This window comes from Neovison vison, chromosome 7 (assembly GCF_020171115.1).
Source record: "Neovison vison isolate M4711 chromosome 7, ASM_NN_V1, whole genome shotgun sequence".
Lineage (NCBI taxonomy): Eukaryota > Metazoa > Chordata > Mammalia > Carnivora > Mustelidae > Neogale > Neogale vison.
This window is the reverse complement of record NC_058097.1, coordinates 140,417,254-140,441,366: the sequence shown is the minus strand read 5'-3', so window position 1 is coordinate 140,441,366 and position 24,113 is coordinate 140,417,254. Positions and strand designations below refer to the sequence as shown.

Genomic DNA, 24,113 nt, shown 5'->3' with positions numbered 1-24,113 from the left:
TGGACAAGGGAACCATGTGATTAGAGTGTTGGGGCATACAGCCTCACTCCCAACTTCTGAAGAAGCCAGAGGGGCTGGAGGTTGAGTTAATTACCAGTGGCCAATGATTTAATCAATCATGCCTAGCCAACGAAGCCTCCATTAAAAAATCCTAAATGGCAGAGTTAGGACCCCGTTCAGAGTGTTTCTGGGTGGCTAAAAAAAAACATGGAGATGTTGGGAGGGTTGCTCTCCCAGAAATGACACAGAGGGTCTATACCTTATCTCATGCATTTTTTCCATCTGGCTGTTCCTGAGTTTTACTTTATATAACAAACTAGTAATCTACTAAGTAAATTGTTTTCCTGAGTTCTACGAGCTGCTCTAAGAAATCAACAGACATGAAGAGGGGACTGTGGAGACTGATGATTTCTAGCTAGTCAGCCAGAAGCACAGGGGACAGGACCTACAACCTGTGGGATCTGATGCTAGCTCCAGGTGTCCAGGCAGAGACTGTCAGCACTGAGTTAAATTCTAGGACACACAGCTGGTGTTGGAAAAATTGGCTGGTGTGCAGGAAAATCCACACATACATGGTGCCAGAAGTGAAGCATTCAGTGAGGAGCAACAAAGAAAACAGAAGTTTTTTTCCTTATACCTGCCCAGGTGATTCTAAAGTGCAGCCAAGGTTGAGGAACATTAGATAGAGGAAGAAGAGGCAGTTAGTAAAACCCAATTTAGAGATTCTCCTTGGCTCCTCCTTGGAGAGGAAGCCAGTGTGGACCAGTTACAGTGAAAGAGAGGCTGGCAATGGGACCCCCCCCCAACCCAGCAGGGCTCCCCCTGCTCAGAAATCCCTTCTGTCTTAGTGAAGACAGACCAATCCAAATTCAAGGACAGATGGCGAGATGGATTTGGATATCAGATCTGGATATTCCTCCCTAGACTGGGGCTACTCTGAAGCAGATGGAATGTTTTTATTCCTGCAATCCTTGGATGTGTCCAAGTGTCTGGCACACGAAATGTCAATAACCGTTTGTAAAATGAATGGATGAAAAAGTCTGAGGCACACGGATGTGAGATGAACACTAGACCTCATTTCACCAGGCTTCCTTCTTAGCACATTGAAGAAGTCATAGGGTTGGGCAACAGCAGCTTTAATGAAAAACAAAAAGGAAACAAAAAAATAAACAACCAGATGCCCTCCATAATTTCAAGTGAACTGAACAAATATTTATGGCATTTCTTTCTGCTTAGACTGTGTTAGACCCTATGAGCCACAGACCGAGCTTTTGAGCAAGAGATCACATCCAGAAGCATTGACTGGTGGATTAGAAGCATTGATAAGGGATTAGTCCAACTACCTTAAAAAGTCCTTACTTTAACCACTTTTTCACTGGTATAACAGCGCTGATTTGGGTTCAAGTAGCTTAAAAAGTACAGCAACTGGTATTATGGATGGGGCTGGTGCAGATCATGTAACACTTTTTGTCTTTTCATCAGTGTTTCAAATACACAAATTCCAAAGAGCACTATTTCTGAAATTTGCTTTATCCCAAGTAGCTCCTGGAATTCCTGCTTAAATCCTGACTCCTAGGGGATATTCAGGCCAGAAGTGTCAGAAGTCTGTAAGTTTTCAAAATATCCTATCCTGTATTTTTACAGGTGATAGGATGAAGTTGGGGGAAGGAGACAAGAAGGAAATAGGAAATAGCAAATAGCAAATACTGTATTTATCTCATGACAGACACTGACACTTTTGTTGGATTTAATACTTGCAAGAACCCTTCAAAATGGATATTACTATTCCTAGTCTACATTCAGGAATGTGATCCCAAAGGTAATCCACTCTCTTCTATCACCATAGGATAATTTTGCTTGTTTTTGAGGGTTTTACAAATGGAATCATATTGTTGTAGAAGGTTGGCACCATAGAGCGCCCATGACCTAATCCTTGAAATCTGTGAATACGTAACTTACATGGAGTAAGGACCTTCCAGGTGTGACTAAGGTGAGGGACCTTGAAACAGGGAGATCATGTTGGGTTATCTGGGTGGCCTGACCTAATCACATGAGTCTTTAAAAGCAGAGAACCTATGTGAGTAAGCCAGAGAGGTGCAAGTGAGAAGGCATCATCTCAATGTTCCTGGCATATACCATAGGAAAAAAAGGGCTACTAGCCATGGAATGTGGCAGCCTCTAGAAGCTGAGCATGGCCCTCCACCTGACAGCCAGCAGGACAGCAGAGACTGTGGTCTTACAATGGTAAGGAATGGAATTCTATCAGAAACTCTCATAAGAAGGAAGCATATCCCCACCCTGGGCCTCCAGAAAGGAACATAGCCTGATCATGCCTTGGTTTCAATCTGGTAAGACCCTTAAAGAACTTAAAACTTATAGAACTATAAGATAATACATTTATGGTTTTTAAAGCCACTAAATGTGTGGTAATTTGGTAGAGCAGCATAGAAAACTAATATACATAATATTTTGCATGGCTTCTTTCACTGTATTTGCAAGATTCTTATCTGCTGTTGTACACAGCAACTGTTCATTTTCATTGCTGTACAATATTCCCTTGCATAAATATGCCATAACTTATTTATCTATTCTATTGTTGGTAGACAGCTGGATTATTTCCAGGACTAGGCTATTACAAACAATGCAGCTGTAAGCATTCTTCTATGGATTTTTGTTGAACTTATGTAAATACTTCGATTGTGTATATACCTAGCAATGAATCACACAGTATAATATGTTTAACAACAATAAATACTAACAGTTTATCAATGTGGTCAAAAGTATTTACCTCCCATGAGCAACACATGAAAGTCTCTACATGCTTGCTGTTAATATTTTAATTTCTATTTCCTGATGACTAATGAGATAAACACCATTTCATGTGGGAACTGACCATTTATATATCTCCTCTTTCATGAAATACCCTTTCAAGTCTTTTGACCATTTAAAAAAATATAGTTTCTATCTCTTGCTTAATGTCTTGTGGTAGTTCTTTAGATATTCTGGTTATAATTCCTTTGCCACGTATGTTTATTACAAATCTTCTCCTATGCTCTATCTTACACTTTCATCCTATTCATGGTATCTTTTGATGAACAGAAGTTTTGTGCATTCTGTGCCTACATTATCCTTTATAAATTAATATTTAATTTTGTATTCTTGATCTTCTGTTTATGAGAGAGATAGGACTGTGAGTTTCTTTTCTCACAGTCTCCTATAATTAATAGTTACTTAAGAAAAACTTAAATTTACATTACACCCTTTCATACTTGCTATAAGTTAGTCAAAAGGTCTTGCAAGCCTCCCCTCCTGTATGCAGCGGCCCACAGCCAGAAAACTCAAGTCTCTTCACTGTGAATGCTTGGTAGATGAAGGATGTGACTCTATGGCTCAAATGTGAGCCATCATCAATCCATACTCATCACTCCATATTCTTCTTTAAGGCACTTAGTTATTATTGAGGGAGATAAATTATATGTTAAATGACTATATGTCCTAGTATAAAACTTGCAGGACTTTCTATAACAATTTTAAAAACCAATACGAATGAAGGAGCATATATGAAATCTAGAAAATGGGGATTTCTAGAAAACCTGGACTTTAAGGTTAAAAACAGAGATTTGGCAGACAAAATTGAGCTTGTTTTCCTTCTTCTTTGCTGTTAACATAAATGATCTAACCTCAGTTTCATTAACTGTATAATGGGGATAATAATGACACTCCCTCATAGATACTATGAAATTTAAATTCTTATCACCATCTTATCCTCAGGATACCTGAATCCATTATATAATCAAGGACTTAGGAGAGGACTGTAGTGTGTTGTGGAGGTGGAAGCAATATGGAACATCCATTTAAGAGGGAAGGGGCAGAATAAGGAATTTTAGGAAAAGAGAAAAATGTCATTTGATAAGGAGCCCACAGTGGGATTCATTCAACATAGGCTTTTTAGAAAATGCAGAAACTCCTCACTGACCTGGCTTCACAGCAACCAGAAACATAGAGATAGCTCCATGATGACTAACTCAAGAGTTCTCCTTGATAGGAAGAAGGGGATACAACAGTTTAGCAGCCACCAGAACTGGTTTAAGAGCTTTATCTGGAGAGTAAGAACTAACTACAGAGTTAATGTACATGAGAATTTGTATTTTTAAAATAGAGGTCACTAGTGGCGACCAAATATCCTATTTATTGTAAAGTTCTATTCAGTTAGCAACACATTTTCTCAGCATTTTACCCGTGGAACCAGATTTTTTTTTTTTTTTTAAGTGTAGGATCCCACATCTGAAAGGCCAAATTTATATTTTTAGGAAAATTAAAGCGGAGATGGCACATGAAACAAGCAATCTGGCCTGAAATGGTAACAGCCTAAAAAAGTTTTAAAATACAATGGAAGATACCATAATTACAATGATACTTTTTTAAAGAGACTATTTTTAAAATGAATAAACAATGACATAAATGTCAATACATGACAGGAGAATTTAAAAAATAATGAAGGTAACTTTGATGAGGGGAAATTCCTTCTTACCTTTTAATAAGCATCACTAAAGAGCATCAGTGTATCACAAAGCATAGGTTTGGGCTTAATACTTATTGAGAAAATTATATAAAAGATAAAGAAAACACATGTGGAAAAAGCCAATCTAAAAGATGATATATTTTAATCAAGAAAAAACAAAATTCAAAAGTGCATCCCAAGCATTTTTGAATCATTCAGATTGGACCAAAAGATCCAGGATTAAGAATTAATGAGAGTACCTGGCTGGCTCAGTGGGTTAGAGCCTCTGTCTTCAGCTTAGGTCATGATGCTGGGGTCCTGGGACGGAGCCCTGCATTGGGTTGTCTGCTCAGCCAGGAACCTGCTTCCTGCTCTCTCTTTGCCTGCCTCTCTGCCTATTTGTGATCTCTGTGTGTCAAATAAATAAATAAAATCTTTAAAAAAAAAAAAAAAGAATTGGGCACTTGGGTGGCTCAGTGGGTTAAAGCCTCTGCCTTCAGCTCAGGTCATGATCCCAGGATCCTGGGATGGAACCCCGCATGGGACTCTCTGCTCAGCAGGGAACCTGCTTCCCCCCACCCCACCCCGCCTGCTTCTCTGCCTCTCTCGCCCTCTCTGCCTCTCTGTCTCTATCTCTCAAATAAATAAATAAAATATTAAAAAAATATAATAATTTAAAAATTTTTAAAAAGAACTAATGAAGTCATCATTAATTTTTTCAGGGATGAGTTAGGATTATATGGACAGGGGAAATATGGAGATTCATCTAGCAAGGTTTTAAAAATATAAATTTCAAAATTTGGAATACTTTTCCTGATGCTCCTATTATGTTCTTATTTTTCTTTGGGCATTAAAGTGCCCTCTCTCACATAAAATGGTGGCAAAATAAAGAGTAATAAACTAAAAATATATATGATAACTTATATCTGTATGTATTTATTATCTTTAAAATTCTTATGTGGTGAAATCAGGTTGTCAATCCCACGTCAGGTCCCCGATTTTTTTTTTTTTTTTTTAATTTGAATATTGCTGGTCAGGGGAATCTGGAAGTCCTACAGCCTTTGCATTTAGAAAATGACACCTGGAAAGGACACCAATACCCACAGGTTCAAGAGATTTCCAAAGTTCTCTGAAAAACTTCTGTGCATTTTCTTAAAAATTTAGGCCCAAGGAACAAAGGAAGGGGGGCAGAAACTTGCGGAACAGGAAGACGAAAATGTACTGCTGGTGCTAAATAAATGTGAAATAATGACACTACTTAGCTTCTGGAAGATTTACTTCGGCGGAGAGAGATGACTCAAAGTGCACTGTTGAAAGCTCAGAGCAAGTGGGAATTTAAAGTTTCTTGGGCATTAAGAGGGTTGGCACAGAGTGTTTCTGCAGATCATAAATTCAGGCATTAAGATAATTTATATAAAGTACTCTTGCAGGTAAAAGACAAAACTTGGATCCTTGAAAACGTTCTCAATGCTGACTTCATAGTTTCACGTACTGCATGCTTTACTAAGAAAAACATACATGCTTTGAGCTTTGAGCCAAATGTCTTAACCCAGGTGTCAGCAGGACTGGCTTCCTAAGTGTGGGACCCATGTCCTGTGCTGGAGTATTATGGTCTGGTATTCTTCAATTTTGAACAAGAAGCTGCACCTTTGTACTTTGCACCGGGCTCCACACATTGCGTGGCTGGTAGTGGGTATGCAGTGGTAGTGGGTGTGAGGCTGCAGATCCCCCAAAAGGTGGGGCTCTATGTGTGACAGGCATTTCAGTTGTGTTCCTTGATGTGTTACACAGGCTGCAGAATTTGTCTGAGCCAAAGAGGGGCACGAACCTTGTTCACCCAGTTGGAATTGACATACCTCGGCATGGACTCACTCAATTTAATCACAAAGCCACATGCTCTGTGTGTCCTCAAACAGGGGCACCAGATCTAGGGTGATGAGGTTATTCAACTGCCTATACAACATTCACAAAGCAAAAGTAGTTCTATAAAAATTATGTGCTACATAACATGGCAGTAAATGAAACACAAAGCAAACACTAGACAAAGACACATGTGAGATGTGTGTTTACACATCTTTGAAGCAAGTGGACTGAGACAAAGTCCTGGCACTATTCTATCCTTAGAGAAAAGGGTAGGGATAATATTCTGAGCCTCAGATTCCTTAGCCAAAAACTGTTGGGAAACAAGACCGACTTAACAGACGTACCGTATCAAATTGAATCAAATCCCTGACAATCCTTCCAGAAAGTCACACGGCACTGCAGGTAGGGGCATAAGACAACATGCTTAGATTCTAGTCCCATCATAGCTTCTTATGGGTAAACTTTAAAAGTGGCCTCCATTTTCTCTTCTTTACAATGGGGACAAAAAAAACCCAGCACCTATTTCACAGAGTTTTTCTGAGAATTAAATAAAATAACCCACATGAGGTGCTTTCCAAACTGCTTGCCCAGAATATGATGCAATTATAATTTATAATTTATTATAGTTATGATTAAGTATTTTTAAAGCATTTGCCTATGTTTGTTATTGTTAGTTATTACTGGTTTATAATAAAAGGGAAAATGAAGTTGAAGTTCAATTCTACCTATATTAAATATGGCATTTGTTTGGCTAAATGGTTAAAAAACACCCAAGCTAGCTTGAGATGATTATCAACTACTTAACAGGGCTGCTTAGTCATATGATCACGAAGGCACAAAGACCTTTGTTGGGCAGGGAACCATTTGCAAGCCATGAGGTAATCAAGTAAAATTTTAATTAAAGTTAAATGCTCTCCAATCTTGGGACATCCATAATTCATTCACTGGACTGAATCAGCAGTTACCATATGCCAGACTGTGCTGTAACCAAGCAAATCTCCATCTGAGAGAGGTGATCCCCATCCAGTCCAGTGGAGGGGACAGGAGAATCAACTGGTAGGAAGCAGAGATCATGAGAAGGATTGAAGAGAGAAGTTTGTGTGGTTCAGGGGAACACAGAGGGGCAGGAACTCACTTGGCCAGCATTGAGTTGTTGATGATTTTCTTAATCCCTAATCACCATCTTCAACTGCCTCTCAAAGAGTTCATTCAACAAGTATTTACTGAATTCCTATAATGTACCAGGCATTGAGATTAAAGAGCAAACAGCTAGAGTCTACTCCTATCCTCCTACCCTAACCTCATGATTTCAGGTAAGTTTCCCTCAATTCTTCTGTGCCCTCGCTTATCACCTGTCCCTCCTGTGAGCATTCTGTGTCCCATCTTTTAATGTTCTGCTCTCTCTTCTGGCTAAAGCTATCTGGATTGTTGTAGGAGGCAGTAATTTTGGTCTAAAGGGACAGGCACCTCCTCTAGAGATGAGGGGGCAGAGGGCAGAATCTAGGTGGTGGCATGACCCTTGAACACCTTAAGACAGAAGAGATGTCCTACTAATCTTTTTATCCACAGAGCACAGTGCAGTATGAAGTTGGTAGTTATGGCTCAAAAAAGGGTTTCTGGATGAATGAATGAGCGAGTGAATGAATTAGGGTGCACCATTAATAAAAATATGATACCTGGATTCTAGATCTTGGCATAGAGGTAGAGGAAAAAAAAGATTCTAGATTTTGGCATAATGGTCAATGGAAAGGCCACCCATGTATCTTTTGTCCTTCTTTCCATAGAAATCTAAAAATTAAAAACCTTTTAAAATCAGGGCCAAGCTGTGATTTCCAGAGAAGGAGAAAACTCCCCCAGATCCCCAGTGACTCCTCCTCCTTTCTATTTCTGGCATAAAATTAGCTGCCTGAAGACAAAGCCTTTTATTCCACAATTAAAGATGTAATTAAAAATGCAAATGCCTGAAAGAGTGAGCATAATGCTAATGAGTCTCAAAGTATAAATGAAGAATCAAATTCTATTCTGCTTCAGAGGAGGCACTGGCTTCGGAGATAGGCTCTGAGCACTTACAGGGGTAACAGGCCCTCCCCTTTACCTAATGAGTCCCATCTGGCGGGCTCTCTTATAGACTTAGTTTTACTTAATCCTAACAACAAGACTGTGAACGAGGCATTAGATGCATTTCATAAATGAGAATTCCGTTTTAGCGATCGGTAAACTTTGAAGCCCGGACCAGAAGCCAGGTCTATTGAGAGAAAATCAGTATAGAGAGTAAACCAAATGGAAGGGTGATCGATATGAGTTTAACCTGTGCCCTGCCAGGGTCAACTTCATCTTTACTGTATCAAAGGACAATCCACTCACGGGCTTCACTGAGAGATACATCAGGGTAAAGAATACGTCTTGGCCACAGAGCACCTTGCGTAAGTGGTTTTTAAGCCTCTGTGAGCCTCTACAGTGTTGGCCTTCTGTAGAATGGACTTAGTAATCCTACGTGGCACAGCAATTCTATAGAATGGAGTTAGTAATCCTACGTGGCACAGCATTGTGGTGTGGAAAGTCAGGAGTGAAGTCCGGGCACATGAGCTCTGGTCTTCCAGTGTGGCGTATGCAGGCCACCCAGACACTTCAGTACCTTCTCCAGACCCCTTCTGGTTTCCCAAGTCTAGACTTTCCGCTTCATCCTGTTCAACTGTTTCACATACTTGGTCATGACTCTCTCAATGAGATTCTAAGAGAGATAAGAAATCTGAATCTAAGCAGTTCAGACTTCCTTTTTTGTTGTAATACAGCATCTTTCTGAATGAATAAATGATGCTTTTGCTAAATAAGAGTATATGAGTGAATGACTGAGAAGTAATACAAACGCCACCGTCAGCCAGCCCTGGGCTAGTACGGGGTTGGTACTAGCAGATGAGTGTAATAGGTCCTCTGGGAACGCGGCTGAGCGCATGCTGGGTCTAAGTTTGGAGGGAAGGAAGGTAAAAATCTGACTTATGATAAGTCCACAGATTTCATGGCTTTGTCTTAAATGTCTCTGAGAAATCCATAGCCGTGTGAAATCAGAAGCAGTTTCATACTAGAGTGAAGTCCCCTGACAGGCTCCATTTGACATTCTTCCTTACCACCCCCGGGTTACTGACGGGCAGAACACTGCAGCAGGAAGTAGAGGGGAAGGGTATGCTACTGTTTAAAGAAAAAAAGACCAGAGTCTCTTACCCATGTGATGATGTAGCTTTCCCTACCCAACAGAATCAATCAGGTGAGAACATCCTTCCCCTAGCACAAAAACCCATCAGGATAAAGAATCCTGAGTGGAATTTGTTGTCTCAAGACCGTCCTTGATGTAACTTCCAACTGGAAGACTAGGGGTATTGAGAATGAGACCCAAAGTCCACTCATTAAGAAGGTATTGGCTGTGTGTGTTGGTCTAAATCTATTATTGAATTAGCCCCCAGTTTAAAGAGAGTCACAGAGTAAAGCAGATAAATGAAGTGGCCTGAAAGGTCCTGTAGTGCCAGATGTTTCCTGGAAATCCCAGCACCAGGAAGTAACGCTTGTGTTCTCAGGACATGACCATGGACTCCATGGACCTGGTGGCAGCCCAGTTGGTATCGAACTTGATAGGACTGGTTGTTCAAAGATCTTGACTTGAATTCTACTTTTTTTCTTTTTCCTCTGCCTAGGAAAGAGTGTCTAGGAATTAATTCATTCAGCAAATATTTACTAAGGAAACTTCTTTATGCCAAGCACTGTGGCATATGGCACTACGGGCATAATAAAATAATAATAATTTATAAAATGATAATAAATATTATTATTATTATTATTATAAAATGAAGACATTAACTGGAATTTGCAGGTCTAGTACTGAAAGGTGTTTCCATTTTGAGAGCCTTTACCATGAAAACTTAATAAAGACTAGAGTGATCAGTATTTTAACAGTTGAGTTTTAAACACCAGTGGCCTTCTGGCCAGGTGGCACTGTAGGAAGCCTAATAGGCGTACTGCAAAGATTAAAAAAGGATAACAATTGCAAAGCATATAACACGTGAGGTATCAGGGAGTAATGATCTGCCCACTATTTGACAGGCCTACATATACGGACTATGGGACTTCGGAGGGAAGGAGGTGTGTATTCTTACTCATCTCTGTATCCTTAACATCTACCACAGACTGGTACACTGTAGGAATGTATGTAAACCATGTTTATTGAATGCAAGAATCAGTGCACTGAGGAATCAATGTACGAAAGCCTTATGTTAAACAATGAGGCAGGAGGCAGACCTAAGAGCATTTGTCATATTAGAGCCTTTGAAGCAAAAGCTGTCTTGGGAAGCAGCACAAGGTATTCAGAGGGTTTGGAGGGAGTGAAGAATGCAGAGGAGAAGTGGAAGAATCATGGGCTAGAGATACCGAGGACAAACTGGAGAGGCCAGCTGTAAGCACAGGGACTCCTCCCATCTGTGGCTTCAGCTGAATACTTTGCAGATTCCGCTTCTGGGTAGACTCTTGTGGGGTATGAGAGATGTCTGGTGAGTTGACAGAGCTGGGCATTCTGAAGCCTGCAATCCTGGGGTTCCTTTCAGCCTTCACAGGGTCTAGATGAGCGAAAACGTAAAAAGGCTCCAGAAAGTCTGTTCTCCTTCCCTTGCTGAAGGAAAGCAAAGGGACAAGAGTGTCTCATCCCTCTGCTGAGAAAACAGTAGTTTGTTCAGGACCAATTCTATGGTCTCTCTGTCCTGCAGGGGAAAGTTTGCCTTTATAATATATGATAAATATCACCACTTAATTTCACCATTATTTAATCAATGGTGAATTATCACCATTATTTCCTATGTGACAGGTATTTAAATTCACTATTTTATTTAGTCCTCATGACCACTTTATGGTATCCTATTATTATTCTCATTTCACAGATAGAGAAACCAAGGCCAGAGAGACTGAGCTGTCCAAAGTCACTTGAGCTAGTAAGTGGCAACACCAAGATTCAAATTTTGTCTGACAGAATCCAGCAACTGTGCTCTTACACACTGTTCTCCACTACCCTCCACACAGGACCTGAAGGTCTACGCTTACATCCAATCTAACTCTGTGATCTTGACGACATTATAAAACTTCTGTGAATCTCAGTTTTCTCATCTGTAAAATGGAAGAAACATTTCTTGTCTCTTCAAGATGTTGGGAGAACCACATGGGAAAACACTTGTATAACACCACAAGCACAACAGGTGACCCACAGAAGGTGCTTGACAAATATTTCCCTTCACTTCCACTTCCTCATCGGTACCAAGATGGCTGAAGCACCAGCCCAGAGATGTGCTCCACGTAATGCAGTGAAGGTGTGCTTTCCTGACTGCATGCAGTGTCTCATCTGCCTAGAGTTCCCCTTCTGGTTTATTCCATCTGCAAGCTGTACATTGTGACCCATTAGTGAGTCATTAAATCAAGTCGATGAGTTGTGGCCTTCATTTTTTTTTTTTTTTTAAAAGGGAGACAAGTAGAATGGAACAAAACAAAATCCACTTTACATAAAAAGCACAATTTAATAAAAAATATGTTTTCCAGCTTTGTCTATGTATTTACTCGGACATGATGGAGAATGTTTTTCTTACTTTGAGTAAAAAGACTTGAAAACGTGTAAGTTAACTCACATAAGATCTTTAAAGACCAATTTGGGTATCTTTGCATTACAAAGCAATTAAAGGTGTCAGGCCTTTCTAGAGTTAATTTTTCACACCACACTGCACTGTGATCATCTTCTTCTCATCTGTTTCTCCCACTGGATGGAAGGTTCTTATGACAGGAAACTTTGACTTTTATGGCTGAGTCCTCAGTATCCATTACAGGTCTTGGCACAAAATATACACTCCAAAACAGCTTGATAATGTACAAATAAATCAAAGCAAATGACTTTTAAACCCAAATTCAAGACAGAGAGATTATTCACTTAGGCTCTCAAAATGGATACCTTTGATTAACTAATGAACATGGGCCAGGCTTCACTCTTTCCCGCGATCTTTTACTCCCATTGATGGACTTGGCTGCTTTTCTTTCCTCCTCTCCTGATTCTTCAAGCCCTGGGTACTCCTGCTCTCCTTTATATTATGAAAGGCACTTTCCTTAGCTGTTTGCACTTCTGTGTGATTTTAAGCACCTGCATCTCTGACCTTTCTTAGTAGCATTTGAATATAAAGGTCCATTCCTATTAGTAGCAGGAGAAGCTTTGTTCTCTGTCATAGGGATGCATTCACCAGCTGGTAGGTAAGAGCCCGTATCTTAGAGGCAGGAGAGCTCCATCTGCCCACATAGCCTCGAAACACGTGCAAAAAAATCTGTATTGCGGTGGCTCGGGAGCCCAAGTGCATCTACGTCTGAAGAATTCATAAATGTACTTGTGGAGCATTTTGAAAAATATTTTATTCAAATTTTTTACATTTTATTTACTTTTAAGTTTCTACAGCTCTATGTTTCACAATGCAGGAAATACACAATACAAAGAGCCTAGTAAATCAAATATATCCAAATCATTCGCACAGAACAGGTACAGTGTTAGCATAAGCAGCAATAAACTCCATTTGCATAGCACCACCAAAGCACTTTGGGCACCTTACACAAACGATTCAAAGAAGGAAAATAATTACAAAGAGATTGGAAAATAGAGACGGTTGGCTCAAATCTGAAACCCTGCCTGGCTCCGATGTGCAGATTCCCCCTCCCTCCTTTCGACACTTTCAGGCAAACAAATTGCTATCACCTGGGAGGACCTACTTCTGGTGAGGGAATGAGGCCAGCTCATGCAGCATCCTGAGAAGACGCAGCCTCTCGGACACAGCCGGGGTGGGGGAGGGGGGTGTGGGGAGGATGTGTGTGTGTGTATGTGTGTGGAAGAGGAGGCAACTCCTAGGGGAAGGGGTGGTTTTGTGGCACAAATATTCCACAAGTCAGCTAAACTGTTTATCACAGAACAAAGAGAGGCTGTTAGCTTTCTGGTTTAGGTTTTGGCTTCATGGAAAAATACCAATAAAACTAAAGAAATCCCATATGTCCTGCAGCGCAGTTTATCCTGTGTAACCCCCCAAGGGGTTTATGTTGGAGTTTCTCCTCTTGGCTAACCTATTTCTTCATCTAAGAGGTGGGGGCTGTGCTGCCATAAGCAGACTGGGAATCACAGCTCAAGTGCATTCAACAGCTGATACCGCAGAAGCTGAGCCCTCGGGAGGCGGAGTGTGAAGGCAGGGAGAAGATCTGACTCTGCCACCAAAGAGCTGTGGCAGATCTCTCCCCTCCTGGGGCCTCAGTTTCCTGTCCTGTCAATTAAGCCGTGGACCTGGGGTTGGCTAAGATTCCATCCAGCCCTAGACTTCCATAAAGCTAAGCAAATAATATTCCAGGATGTCATTCTGAGATTAAAGAAACATGCTTATCATCTGATATTTATATAATCAGAGAAATCCTGCTACTCATTTATTTTGAGAGAGGAACTTAGTTGACTTTCTAAAATAAGTACAACCAACTGGCACTAGCCCTATTCCAGTGCTCTAGATAAAGGAAGCATCACTATGAAAATCCTATAGCTAAATTTGGTGTAACCCACCCCCCTCTGTAAAAAATAAAGAGTGGGGGACAAAGGTACAAAGTTGCTGGATCATTTTTAGTAAGAATTCCCCTTAGGCCTTGCTAGTTCATTCTATTTGATTGCCTTTTCATTGCTGTTGTTTGGGTAGGCACATCGTATGAACAAGGCCGAGGTGGGGGAGGACTAGAAAGTTCTTTTCCTCTGATTTTACTCTAGGCATGTCCCCTACCTCTTCCAATGTTATGCCTCTAAGAGTCCTTTAGATGCTAAGGTCAGCCCTCTAGGTACTAACTAAAGTATTAATAATTATACATTTGGAAAACAAATACCATATTATTTGTATAGTGGTGAGATCATCTGGAGAATTTCCCAGGAAGTGTCAGCTATTTTTTTTTTTTAATTTTTAAGTTTCATTTAAAAGAGGTCCTCCTTTCAATTCCATTTCCAACTATTAGAATGTGATACAAGATGAGATTCTTTATTACCTTAAGTCTTGATCTCTTTTGTATGTCATACTTTTATTTATCATTTTAGAGAATAAAGGTTTGGGTCTGATTAATACTACTCTTTAAAATAAGTCCACCAGCTTTACATTCCATCACTGTATCACCCAATTTAATTTTCCTAACCGTCCATAACTTAATTCAAAAGACGAAACTATTACCAGTATATTTTCAGCAAAATTTTTCTAGTACATTAATATTTTTATTCATTCTATTTTTTTAATAAGAGAACAGTACGGTAATTTTTCCTTCCAGTGTTATTCTATATGCCCATTTCATTTGCATTAACTGATTTTTCTCTATCCTATTAACCCAATTGGCTTTTCCCAATTTGCTACCCAAGACTAAAACATTTCAAGATTTAAAATATTTCACATCACAAAGACCAGCAACATGAAGCCAGTGAGGAGAAAAGAAATAGCTACTTTCCATCACGTCTGTGACTTCACTACAAGACACGTTCCAGGGTGGCTCTTAATAGTTCCTGTTGTGGATTACACTGCAGTATATCCAAATAACCTTGTGAAATTCAGTCAGTCGAATTTGGAACATTAACAGTCAAAAGTAGTTTCGCTTTGTTTTATCCTGTTTTTATCTTAAATCTTGGGCTTTTGAAGTATTAGAACCTCCTGGAATAAGGAGGGACTCTATGCTTGTTCTAGGGGTCCAGCAACTCAAGGCCATCAAGAACATGCCACCATCTGGAATCCTGCTCCCTTCTTGGCCCTGCTGTGCCTACCTGATACACATAGAAGATAACTTCATAGCCAAAGTGGAATCAACAGGGCACATCAATTCAAGTCTATAATTTAGTATCCATAACATACCCTTCATGCGAGAAAAAGACAGTAAATTTCATGTGAGGAGGATATGACCTTAGGTGGAAGTCAGACCAGATTCTGGGGCCAAGTGAAGAGAGGAGAATGCAGTGAGGGTGGGTATGGTTCCTCGTCTGGCCCATAGATTCACCTTGACAATGTATTAGATATCACTTCCCTCCTTTGGTTGTTAGTACTTATATTACTTTAAAAAGTACAGTCAGCACTGATGAAGTATATTTTGGAAGGAATATAGGAAGCTCACATTAAGAAGAGGTGCACGTTATAGTTCAGCGATGATGAATCTTACTCAATAGTTAACTATAGGGATGAAAGACTGCAATGCTTTTCAAGTCCAATCAGTCACTTCTTTTTTTTTTCCCCCAGCTGAATTGATGAATTTTGTCAGGCAAGGAACAGGTATCTTTCATAGTCTAAGAAACAACTGATCATGAGATACCATGGAAGAAAGTCTTTCCACTTTCTGGGAAGAAGCATGTAAGTCTCTAGCAGTGTGCTTTTGATTTTCAATCAATAGACCGAGTGCACGCAATATATATCAAGCAGATCAAGAGGTGAGACCAGAATATTTTCTTCATATATTGACAGTAAGAAAATGTCTAAGGTTTTGGTCCATATATTGAATTTAAGATGATCAGGAATGAAAATATCTCTTTTCATTATTTTTACTGCAACCAGTGCTGAGAACTTGACCTCGGACCATAACATTCTCAAAGAGCAACTTGTTAAAAGTAATGTAATAACATTTCAAAAACATCTTCAAAGTGGTTAAACTTGACGTCTTATGGTGATGAACTATTAATAAAAACACATGTTCCATAGCCACAAGGTGTTGCTTTTATCTCCCCAAGCTGGATTGCTCACAAAGTGCAGATCACAGTAAGAAATGCTCCGTTGCCTACCTGACATACAGGGAGCGTTTCTGATTGGTTCGCAGGGACCCGGACCCGGAGCTCATGCTGTGGTTCATCATCTGCTCGCGCAGGTCATGGATTTTGGCCTCAAATCGAGCGTAATCTGGAAAAGGAAACAAAGATGGTAGATTTGGTCCCGTGCCTTCAGAAAAGGAGAAATGGTGCATAGCCAAGGCAGCTACCTGCCTCTGATGCTGGTTCCTTTGCCAAGTATCAGGGAGATGCACAACCCAGAACGATCAACACAGGGGGATCAGTTGCTTAATATTATTTATTTGCAGACATTGACAAAAGGAAAAGGACAAATCAGTTACTTCTCCAAATGTAACTAGAAAATATATTGCCATCAAATCCCCAACATGTGAAAAGTCCACGGGGGAGGAGGTATGTGAGGTTATAAACAGGCAGCACAGGGCATTCTTGTGGTGATGAAAATGTGCAGTCTTGACTGTTGGTAATGGATACCGAATGTGTGAAAAAACGATCTACACTTGACTACACTCACAAACACTCACACAGACGAGTACAAGGAAAACTCAGAAAACTAGAATTAGATTGATGGATTACATCAATGTCAATATCCTGGCTATGAGAATGTGCTTTAGTTTTACAAAATGTTACCATTGGGGAGAACTATGAGTAAACATTACATGGCTCTTCCTATAATATTTATTACAACTGTATATGAATATATGATTACCTCAAAATTAAACTTTAATTTAGAAAAGAGGGCAAAAAACCCAACAAAACAAAATACATACAAAACACCAAGATCCATGAACAAAACCAATATCCAAGGAATTAGCAATTAGAGGGTTGCTAGAGGCTGATCATTTGGGATCATACTTCAATTTTGCCTTATAACTTTAATACAAAAAGTCCATATCAAACTTCATCAACTCTAATATGCATTACACATTTAAATGAGCTTCTAGAGAATGGCATTGGAAATGGGGGTAAATATATTTTAGAAACATATGGGTCTAAAAAAATCAAGAAAATGTAGGTATATGTCATACTATTTCTTCATAGGAAAAATATTTTTTTCATATGTCAATCCAATAAAAATAAAGACAGCACAAACAGGTTTTAAGATATTAGCACAATCAGCATGTAAAAAGAAAAAGCCTTTGAAGTTTTGATATTATTGATTACAATTTGTTCTATCTCCTTGGCATACAGTGTCTTGCTTTAGCAGAATCTAGTGGGTGAGAAGGCCAATTCACTCACAAGATAAATGTGAAAATGTTAGTTCAAATTTTAAATGGTTCTTTTAATTGCAAAGAAACTCACCATAGAGAATTTTTTAAATGCTAATTCAAATTATAAATTGTTCTTTTATAAAGAGAAACTCATCATAAAGTATTTCCTCAGTACATTTCAAAAAACAATTTGATTTTCAATTTAATTTATTCATAATTTTTCATAAAAATAAGGATGACTAAATGGACATAATAAAAGATGATCCCCTTACAGTGTTTCAAATTCTTAAAATAAAAAGTTCCACAAAATTAAATTTAAATTCAGTTTACTGACTATCTATTGATTATTATGGGGTAGGATATCATAAAGAAGATTTAACTTTGGTTTTCAGTGATAAGAAGATAACTGGATAATAACCTATGAATGCTAAATTTTTTTAAAATATTTTATTTATTTATTTGACACAGAGAGAGAGAGATCACAAGTAGGCAGAGAGGCAGGCAGAGAGAGAGGGGGAAGCAGGCTTGCCACTGAGCAGAGAGCCTGATGTGGGGCTCGATCCCAGGACCCTGAGATCATGACCTGAGCTAAAGGCAGAGGCTTAACCCACTGAGCCACCCAGGTGCCTCTGAATGCTAAATATTTTCAAAGTTTAGTACTCTAAAGATAAAACCATCAAAATTGACTGGAAATTTCTGGTGCCTAAGCAAAGTCTTATGTAATCTGGATTTGGAAGCCTCCCTCTTCAATACAGCCTTTTTTTTTTTTTTTAAAGGGAACATTAGTTACCATACAGTACTTCATTAGTTTTTGATGTAGTGTTCCATGATTCATTGTTTGTGTATAACACCCAGAGTTCATTTCAATATGTGCCCTCCTTAATATCCATCACCCAGCTATCCCATCCCCCAAAACCCCTTCCACCTCTGAAACCCTCAGTTTGTTTCCCAGAGGCCAGTCTTTCAGAGTTTGTCTCCCTCTCCCTCTCTGATTCCTCCGCACCACCAGCCTGCCTTCATTTTTCCCTTCCTTCTTCTAACGTCCTCCATGCTATTCCTTATGTTCCACATATAAGTGAAACCATAGGACAATTGTCTTTCTCTGCTTGACTTATTTCACTCAGCATCATCCCCTCCAGTTTCATCCATGTTGGTGCAAATGGTGGGTATTCATCCTATCTCATGGCTCAGTAATATTCCATTGTATACATGAACCACATCTTCTTTATCCATTTGTCTACTGAAGGGCATCTTGGCTTTTTCCACAGTTTGGCTATTGTGGGTATTGCTGCTCTGAACTTTGGGGTGCATGTGTCCCTTCTTTTCACTACATCTGTATCTTTGGGGCAAAACTTAGCTCTAAATAATTAAATCCTAAATGATTAAATAAGCAGAACATATATTTAATCTAAAATCTATTGATCATAATTTATGAAATTTATTTAAATCCCTTTTGACAGAGGAAAGCATTCATTTATAACAACCAATATGACACTGTATGCAGATTTAAATTTTTTAGGGCAGGTCATGTTTTCTTGCCATCCTAAGAGCCAATTAATTATTAATTGGCATCACATGGCAGACACTGTGTTTAGTGCTTCATGGGCAATTATTTCTTCCTTAAGTCACAAAATTAAGTTCATGAATGTTGTCAATATTTGGAGTACATGGAAAAACAGAGAATAAAAACTGAGAGGTTAGCTCTTCTTCCTTCCCTCTCACTGCTGTCTGTTGCTACACCTTTCTCTAGAGATACCCATTGTACTTGCACAGACATTTATCGACTCATTTCATATACATACACACACATACCCACATACATAGAGATCAATATGTATTATGCTAATGCCTTTATCTTCCTTTATAACTGTGTAATTTGGATCTTTTCCTGCCTTCTCCCAAATACGTAGATATTTTTCTTAACACCCTTAATGGCATCACATGGTTAAGACCACAATTAATTCAACAGTTGCAGAGAAGTATGGCGGAAGATAGACCCATCCAGCTCTTAGCTGTTCCAAACAGGATCTCAGGCTACGTGAGCACATGTATGGGCAGGTTAGCTAGTGCAGGTACCGGTTAGAGCTTTGCACAGACGTCATGCAGACCCCGATAACACTTCTCGGAGAAGATAATCTGGTCTGGGAGACAAAGCAGGATCTCTTAGTGTCTTCAGATCATGCTCCACACTGCCCCTTCCTAAATACCAGGCATTTCCCAAGAACTAGTAAGTCAATCCTCCATCGGTTCCCAGAACTGCCTCCCTTACAACTTTGAGGATGGCGTTACTGTGATAAAAACATAACATCACACCTCCTCTCCCCTACTTAAGCATCACAATTCAGTGCCAATCCCTGACCCCACTTGACCACTTTGCTACCTTTTTGTACTTATCACACCAAATTGCAGTGACTTGTGCAGCTGCCCATCTTCCCCATTAGACTGAGTTCTCTGAGAACAGAAACCACAACTCACTCTCTTTGGGGTTCCCTGTCCCTAACAGTGTCTGGTGTGCAGGAGGCATTTAAATAATAGGGTTTCAACAAACATTTTCTGAATGAATCATGAATGAGGAAATGAGCAGAATCATTAAACGAGTTCAGTTATAAAATGCCTACAGGCACTGAAATTGCCCATTTTCTTTCCTTCTTTTTTTATTTGACACAGAGAGGGAGAGTGAGCGAGCACAAGCAGGGGGAGCGGTAGGCAGGCAGGCAGAGGGAGAGAGAGAAGCAGGCTCCCCACAGAGCAGGGAGCCTGATGTGGGGCTTGATCCCAGGACTCTGGGATCATGACCTGAGCCGAAGGCAGCTCCTTAACCAACTGAGCCACCCAGGTGCCTCTGAAATTGCCCATGTTCAATGTTAAGGTTTCTCTTAATGAAGAAAGACAACACGCTTCTCCTGTGGGACTTCTTTCAAGGTTAAATCGTCTACCTAACTTTAAGGTTTTATTCCTGTCTAATCATGGCTGCTCCCAAATCCCACTGATATTTTTATCGTTCTTCAGGTGATCTCTGTACTCTCCCTGACACAGGCATGTCACACATTGGAAACTCTTCTCTGATACTTAACCTGTAGCTGATCAGCACTCTGTAAGGCTCTTCTGGCTGTCACACTCTGTATGTCACAACAGGCTACTTGCTTTAATAGCAAACTGTGTTCTCCTTATTGTATGGCTCATTAGATCCCCCAGATGCTTTCTGCCTTGCTTTTGAAATGTTTGTTTTACACCATCTTCTACAGTGTTTACACTCCCTACTGTGGATAGGGAAGTGCTGTGTTGTATTGCATTTGTCTTAACTGGAATACATCATGCCCTCAATTTTTCTACTTGGACACCACAAGTCCTATGTTTAAAAGTGCTTACTCATCTCTTCATGCTTTCCTTTCTTTTTTTTTTTAAAGTTTATTTATCCATTTTTAGAGAAAAGAATGCACAAGCTGGAAGAGGGGCAGAGAGAGAGAATCTCAAAGCAGACTCCCTGATGAGTGCAGAGCCCTACATGTGGCTCGATACCATAACTCACATAGCCTGAGCCAAAACCATGAGTCAGAAGCCTAACCGATTAAGCCACCCAGGCACCCCTTTATTTTTTATTTTATCATTACTTTTTAAAGTAGGCTCCCTGGGCAACATGGGGCTTGAACTCATGAACCCGATTTCAAGACTTGTATGCTCCACGGACCGAGCCAGCCCGGTGCCCTTCTTCGCTCCTTTTTAGAAAATAAAACTTAAGTACAAGTAATTTCATCAGAGCAAAAGCAACAAAACCTGTATTTACAAATATAAATGGTATGTATATGTATGAGAGAGACAGAAACAGAGGGAGAAGAGGAGCACTGTCTCCATCTTCTCAAAGATGAACAAGTTTATGGTTAGAAATGCTCTGGAAATAAATAAGCAAGCAGATACAGAAACTGTGAGATATAAGTCTTCTTTATGTTTTATAATAGTACGGAAAATCACACTTTTCAACAAAACCAAATCTAACACTGCCACGTCTATTTAATCTTAACCAATCCCTGCCCCTTTCCCTGAAGATTTTAGTCATATCTCCGCCTTCACTTTTCATACATTTTTCAGTCTAGTTCCTAACCCTGGGGAGAACATTCATCTGAGATTTGAAAGTACTCCAATCTTTGTACCATCTAAAGGAGAATTCATGTTTTCTGAGCACCTGAGGGCTAGTATCTGTGCTATGTCATTGAAATACTATGTTCTTTCTCCTAACAAAGCTCTGAGGGAGTTTTAGAGATGAGGGGGAAAAAGTGCGTGGAGGTTAACTTCACTCAAGTCACTGGGGTGACCTTGGATCTCTGTGAGGCCAGTTTATTTCCTTTTTATCTTCCCATCTGGTTTAACACTTTACTTCTCCTTTAGAACCTAAGGCGTCCTCAACTCTCTCCTTATCTCTCTTGACATCTTGCTCTCCTGCCTCGCATCTGCTGAGCTGATTATGTGAATACTAGACTTCTCTGTTGCAATGCGAACTCCTTAGAGGTGCGGAAGCCTCCCCCCATCTCTGATCCACAAACCTCAGGGCCTGTGGTTCCTTGTGCTCTAGACTCAGGACTGTGCTAGGTGCCTGGCATATAGTGCTGAATAAGAACCTGAAGGAGTTTGCTTCCAGAATGGAAATCAATCATAAATAATGCTGAAGTAGGGAGCTGCGTTAAAGCAGCAACACCTTATTCTGGCTTATTTTGCATGAAATAGGTGCCTGGTAAATGCTTTCAGAATTGCAAGAGTTATCTGTGTTATTTTTTGGGGGGTTATCTTGTCTAACAAGAAGCAACCCACTGAGAACTGATTTCTAGGCAAATGTTTTAGAGGAGTTTCAAGAAACATTACTTCCAGCTGGTTCTATCGCTCCAGGATGTATGAAAAATGTCTCCTTCTTGGGCATTTAAATCCAGTTGTTCACTGGCAACACTCTCATACTGGGATTGTGTCACTTGCTTTCACTTGGTTGGACATGATGGCTGCTAACAGTAGACAGGGTACAAAATATGACTTATATAGATGGGGTCAGAATCCTGGCTCTGCCACTTACAAGCTGTGTATCATTATGAAAATTATTAACCTTTCTGGGCTCAATTTCCTCATAAGCAGAACATGAATAATAATTGTGTCTACATCAAGATGTGTTGGGAAGATTACAAGAGAGCATATGGACGTCAAGGGTTGACTCTTGGTAATGACTGGTAATTCCTCCTGTTAATTATCATGTGTAACTCAACACCCACTCTTATTCACTGCTTGCAAAAGTCATAACCCCTTTCTGAACTAAATAAAATGGAAAGCTGTGTCCATTCCAGAGCCTCCCTTGATATAGGCTCACGCTGCCTCCTGGTTTCTCAAGAGTGTGAGCTACTGATGGACACTTTAATGGAGAAAGGCAAAGGTGTGAACACCACACAAGACACACGAGAAGCGTCTCTGCTAAACACTGGTTTCCTCTGAAATTCGTCAAAGGTGAATGAGGAGACACAGAATGCAATCCCACCTTCTCATTCACACAGAAAAGGAGGCACTGCCTCTCTGAGGGGGCAGGAGCTATTTAAGACAGTAGGATTAATCCAAACTGATTAAAGCTACTCACATTTTTAAGGCTCAGATGGCCAGCCTTGTGTCTCCGAGAAGGAAACGATGAGCTTCGCGCATCAGACAACAGCATGAAGCTACGGGCATGCTCTTCTCCCAGTGAACTGGTGGGGAGGGCACCTCTCTCCAGTTGCAGCCTCATGCTGCTGACCCCCCGTTGTGTGAGCAGAGGAAGGGGGGTTAGGAACTCTAGGTTAGGAAGCCAGCTCTGAATCTTAAGCCTGTCCTTAGCTACCAATGGGGCCCTGGGAAGTTTCCTGAACCTCTGCAAAATTGTGAGGTTCCTCCCACAAAGTGGTTTTGAGAATCACGGTGAGATCTGACATGAAGCATTTGGCAAATGTACAATAGTCGCTGCTGTTATTTTCCTGGTGGCTTCCTTCAGAATAAATGCATATGCAGTCCTTGGTGGCACCAGTAAGAACAAGAGCATCTTATTCCCATTTGCTCATTATGGACACTGCGTAGCACTACCAACAACTGGTGAAATCATTGAGCTCTAAGGGGTTCTGCACATCCTAGCAACACAGGCTGCTTTCCTGCTGAGTTACCATGTCCTCGCTATGGGGAAAGTAGTTGGAAGAGGCCACCTGCTGCATGCCTGAGAAGCGATGTTTTTCATAGACAAATCTGAACTAGGAGCTCTGAGTACTTCATAAGCTAAGGAAGTTTAAGTGCTGGGCACTTTCCAATAGTGCCCAGGCTGGGGCAAATATCAATGGTGTGCAGTCTATTGGGATCACAGTATTACCACAGTATTATCTACCTGGACATGACACTCCTTGCTGCCAGGGTCCAGGAGGGGTGCGCGGGAAGGATGCAGGAGGAACAGTTCACATCTATTTTTAGCATGACATCTGATCACTGCTCCAGGGACGAGATACTGTGAGCAATTATAAAAGTATCCATTTCTTTGGGGGGGGGGTAACATCCTTCTTTCATTTATTCAGCAAACATTTCTTCAGGGTCTCTTACATGCCAGGTGCAATGCTAATTGCTAGGGACACCAAAATCACCGGAAAGACCTTTGCCTCAAGGGGCTCACAGGCTGATGCTTTGCTGCCTTTAATTTTCTACTTTCCTGTTGTGAATATAAAAAAAGAGC

General features: G+C 40.2%; 1 protein-coding gene across 25 annotated transcripts in view; it reads right to left on the bottom strand.

Annotated features, from left to right (window-relative positions):
* DLG2 (discs large MAGUK scaffold protein 2) overlaps nt 1-24,113 on the bottom strand; it is a 2,052,576-nt gene that overhangs the window by 129,835 nt on the left and 1,898,628 nt on the right. For all 25 annotated transcript variants that reach the window (XM_044258404.1, XM_044258405.1, XM_044258399.1 and 22 more), the window contains one exon: nt 16,188-16,302. In XM_044258404.1, coding sequence (XP_044114339.1) covers nt 16,188-16,302 — 115 coding nt within the window. The remainder of the gene's footprint in view (nt 1-16,187; nt 16,303-24,113) is intronic.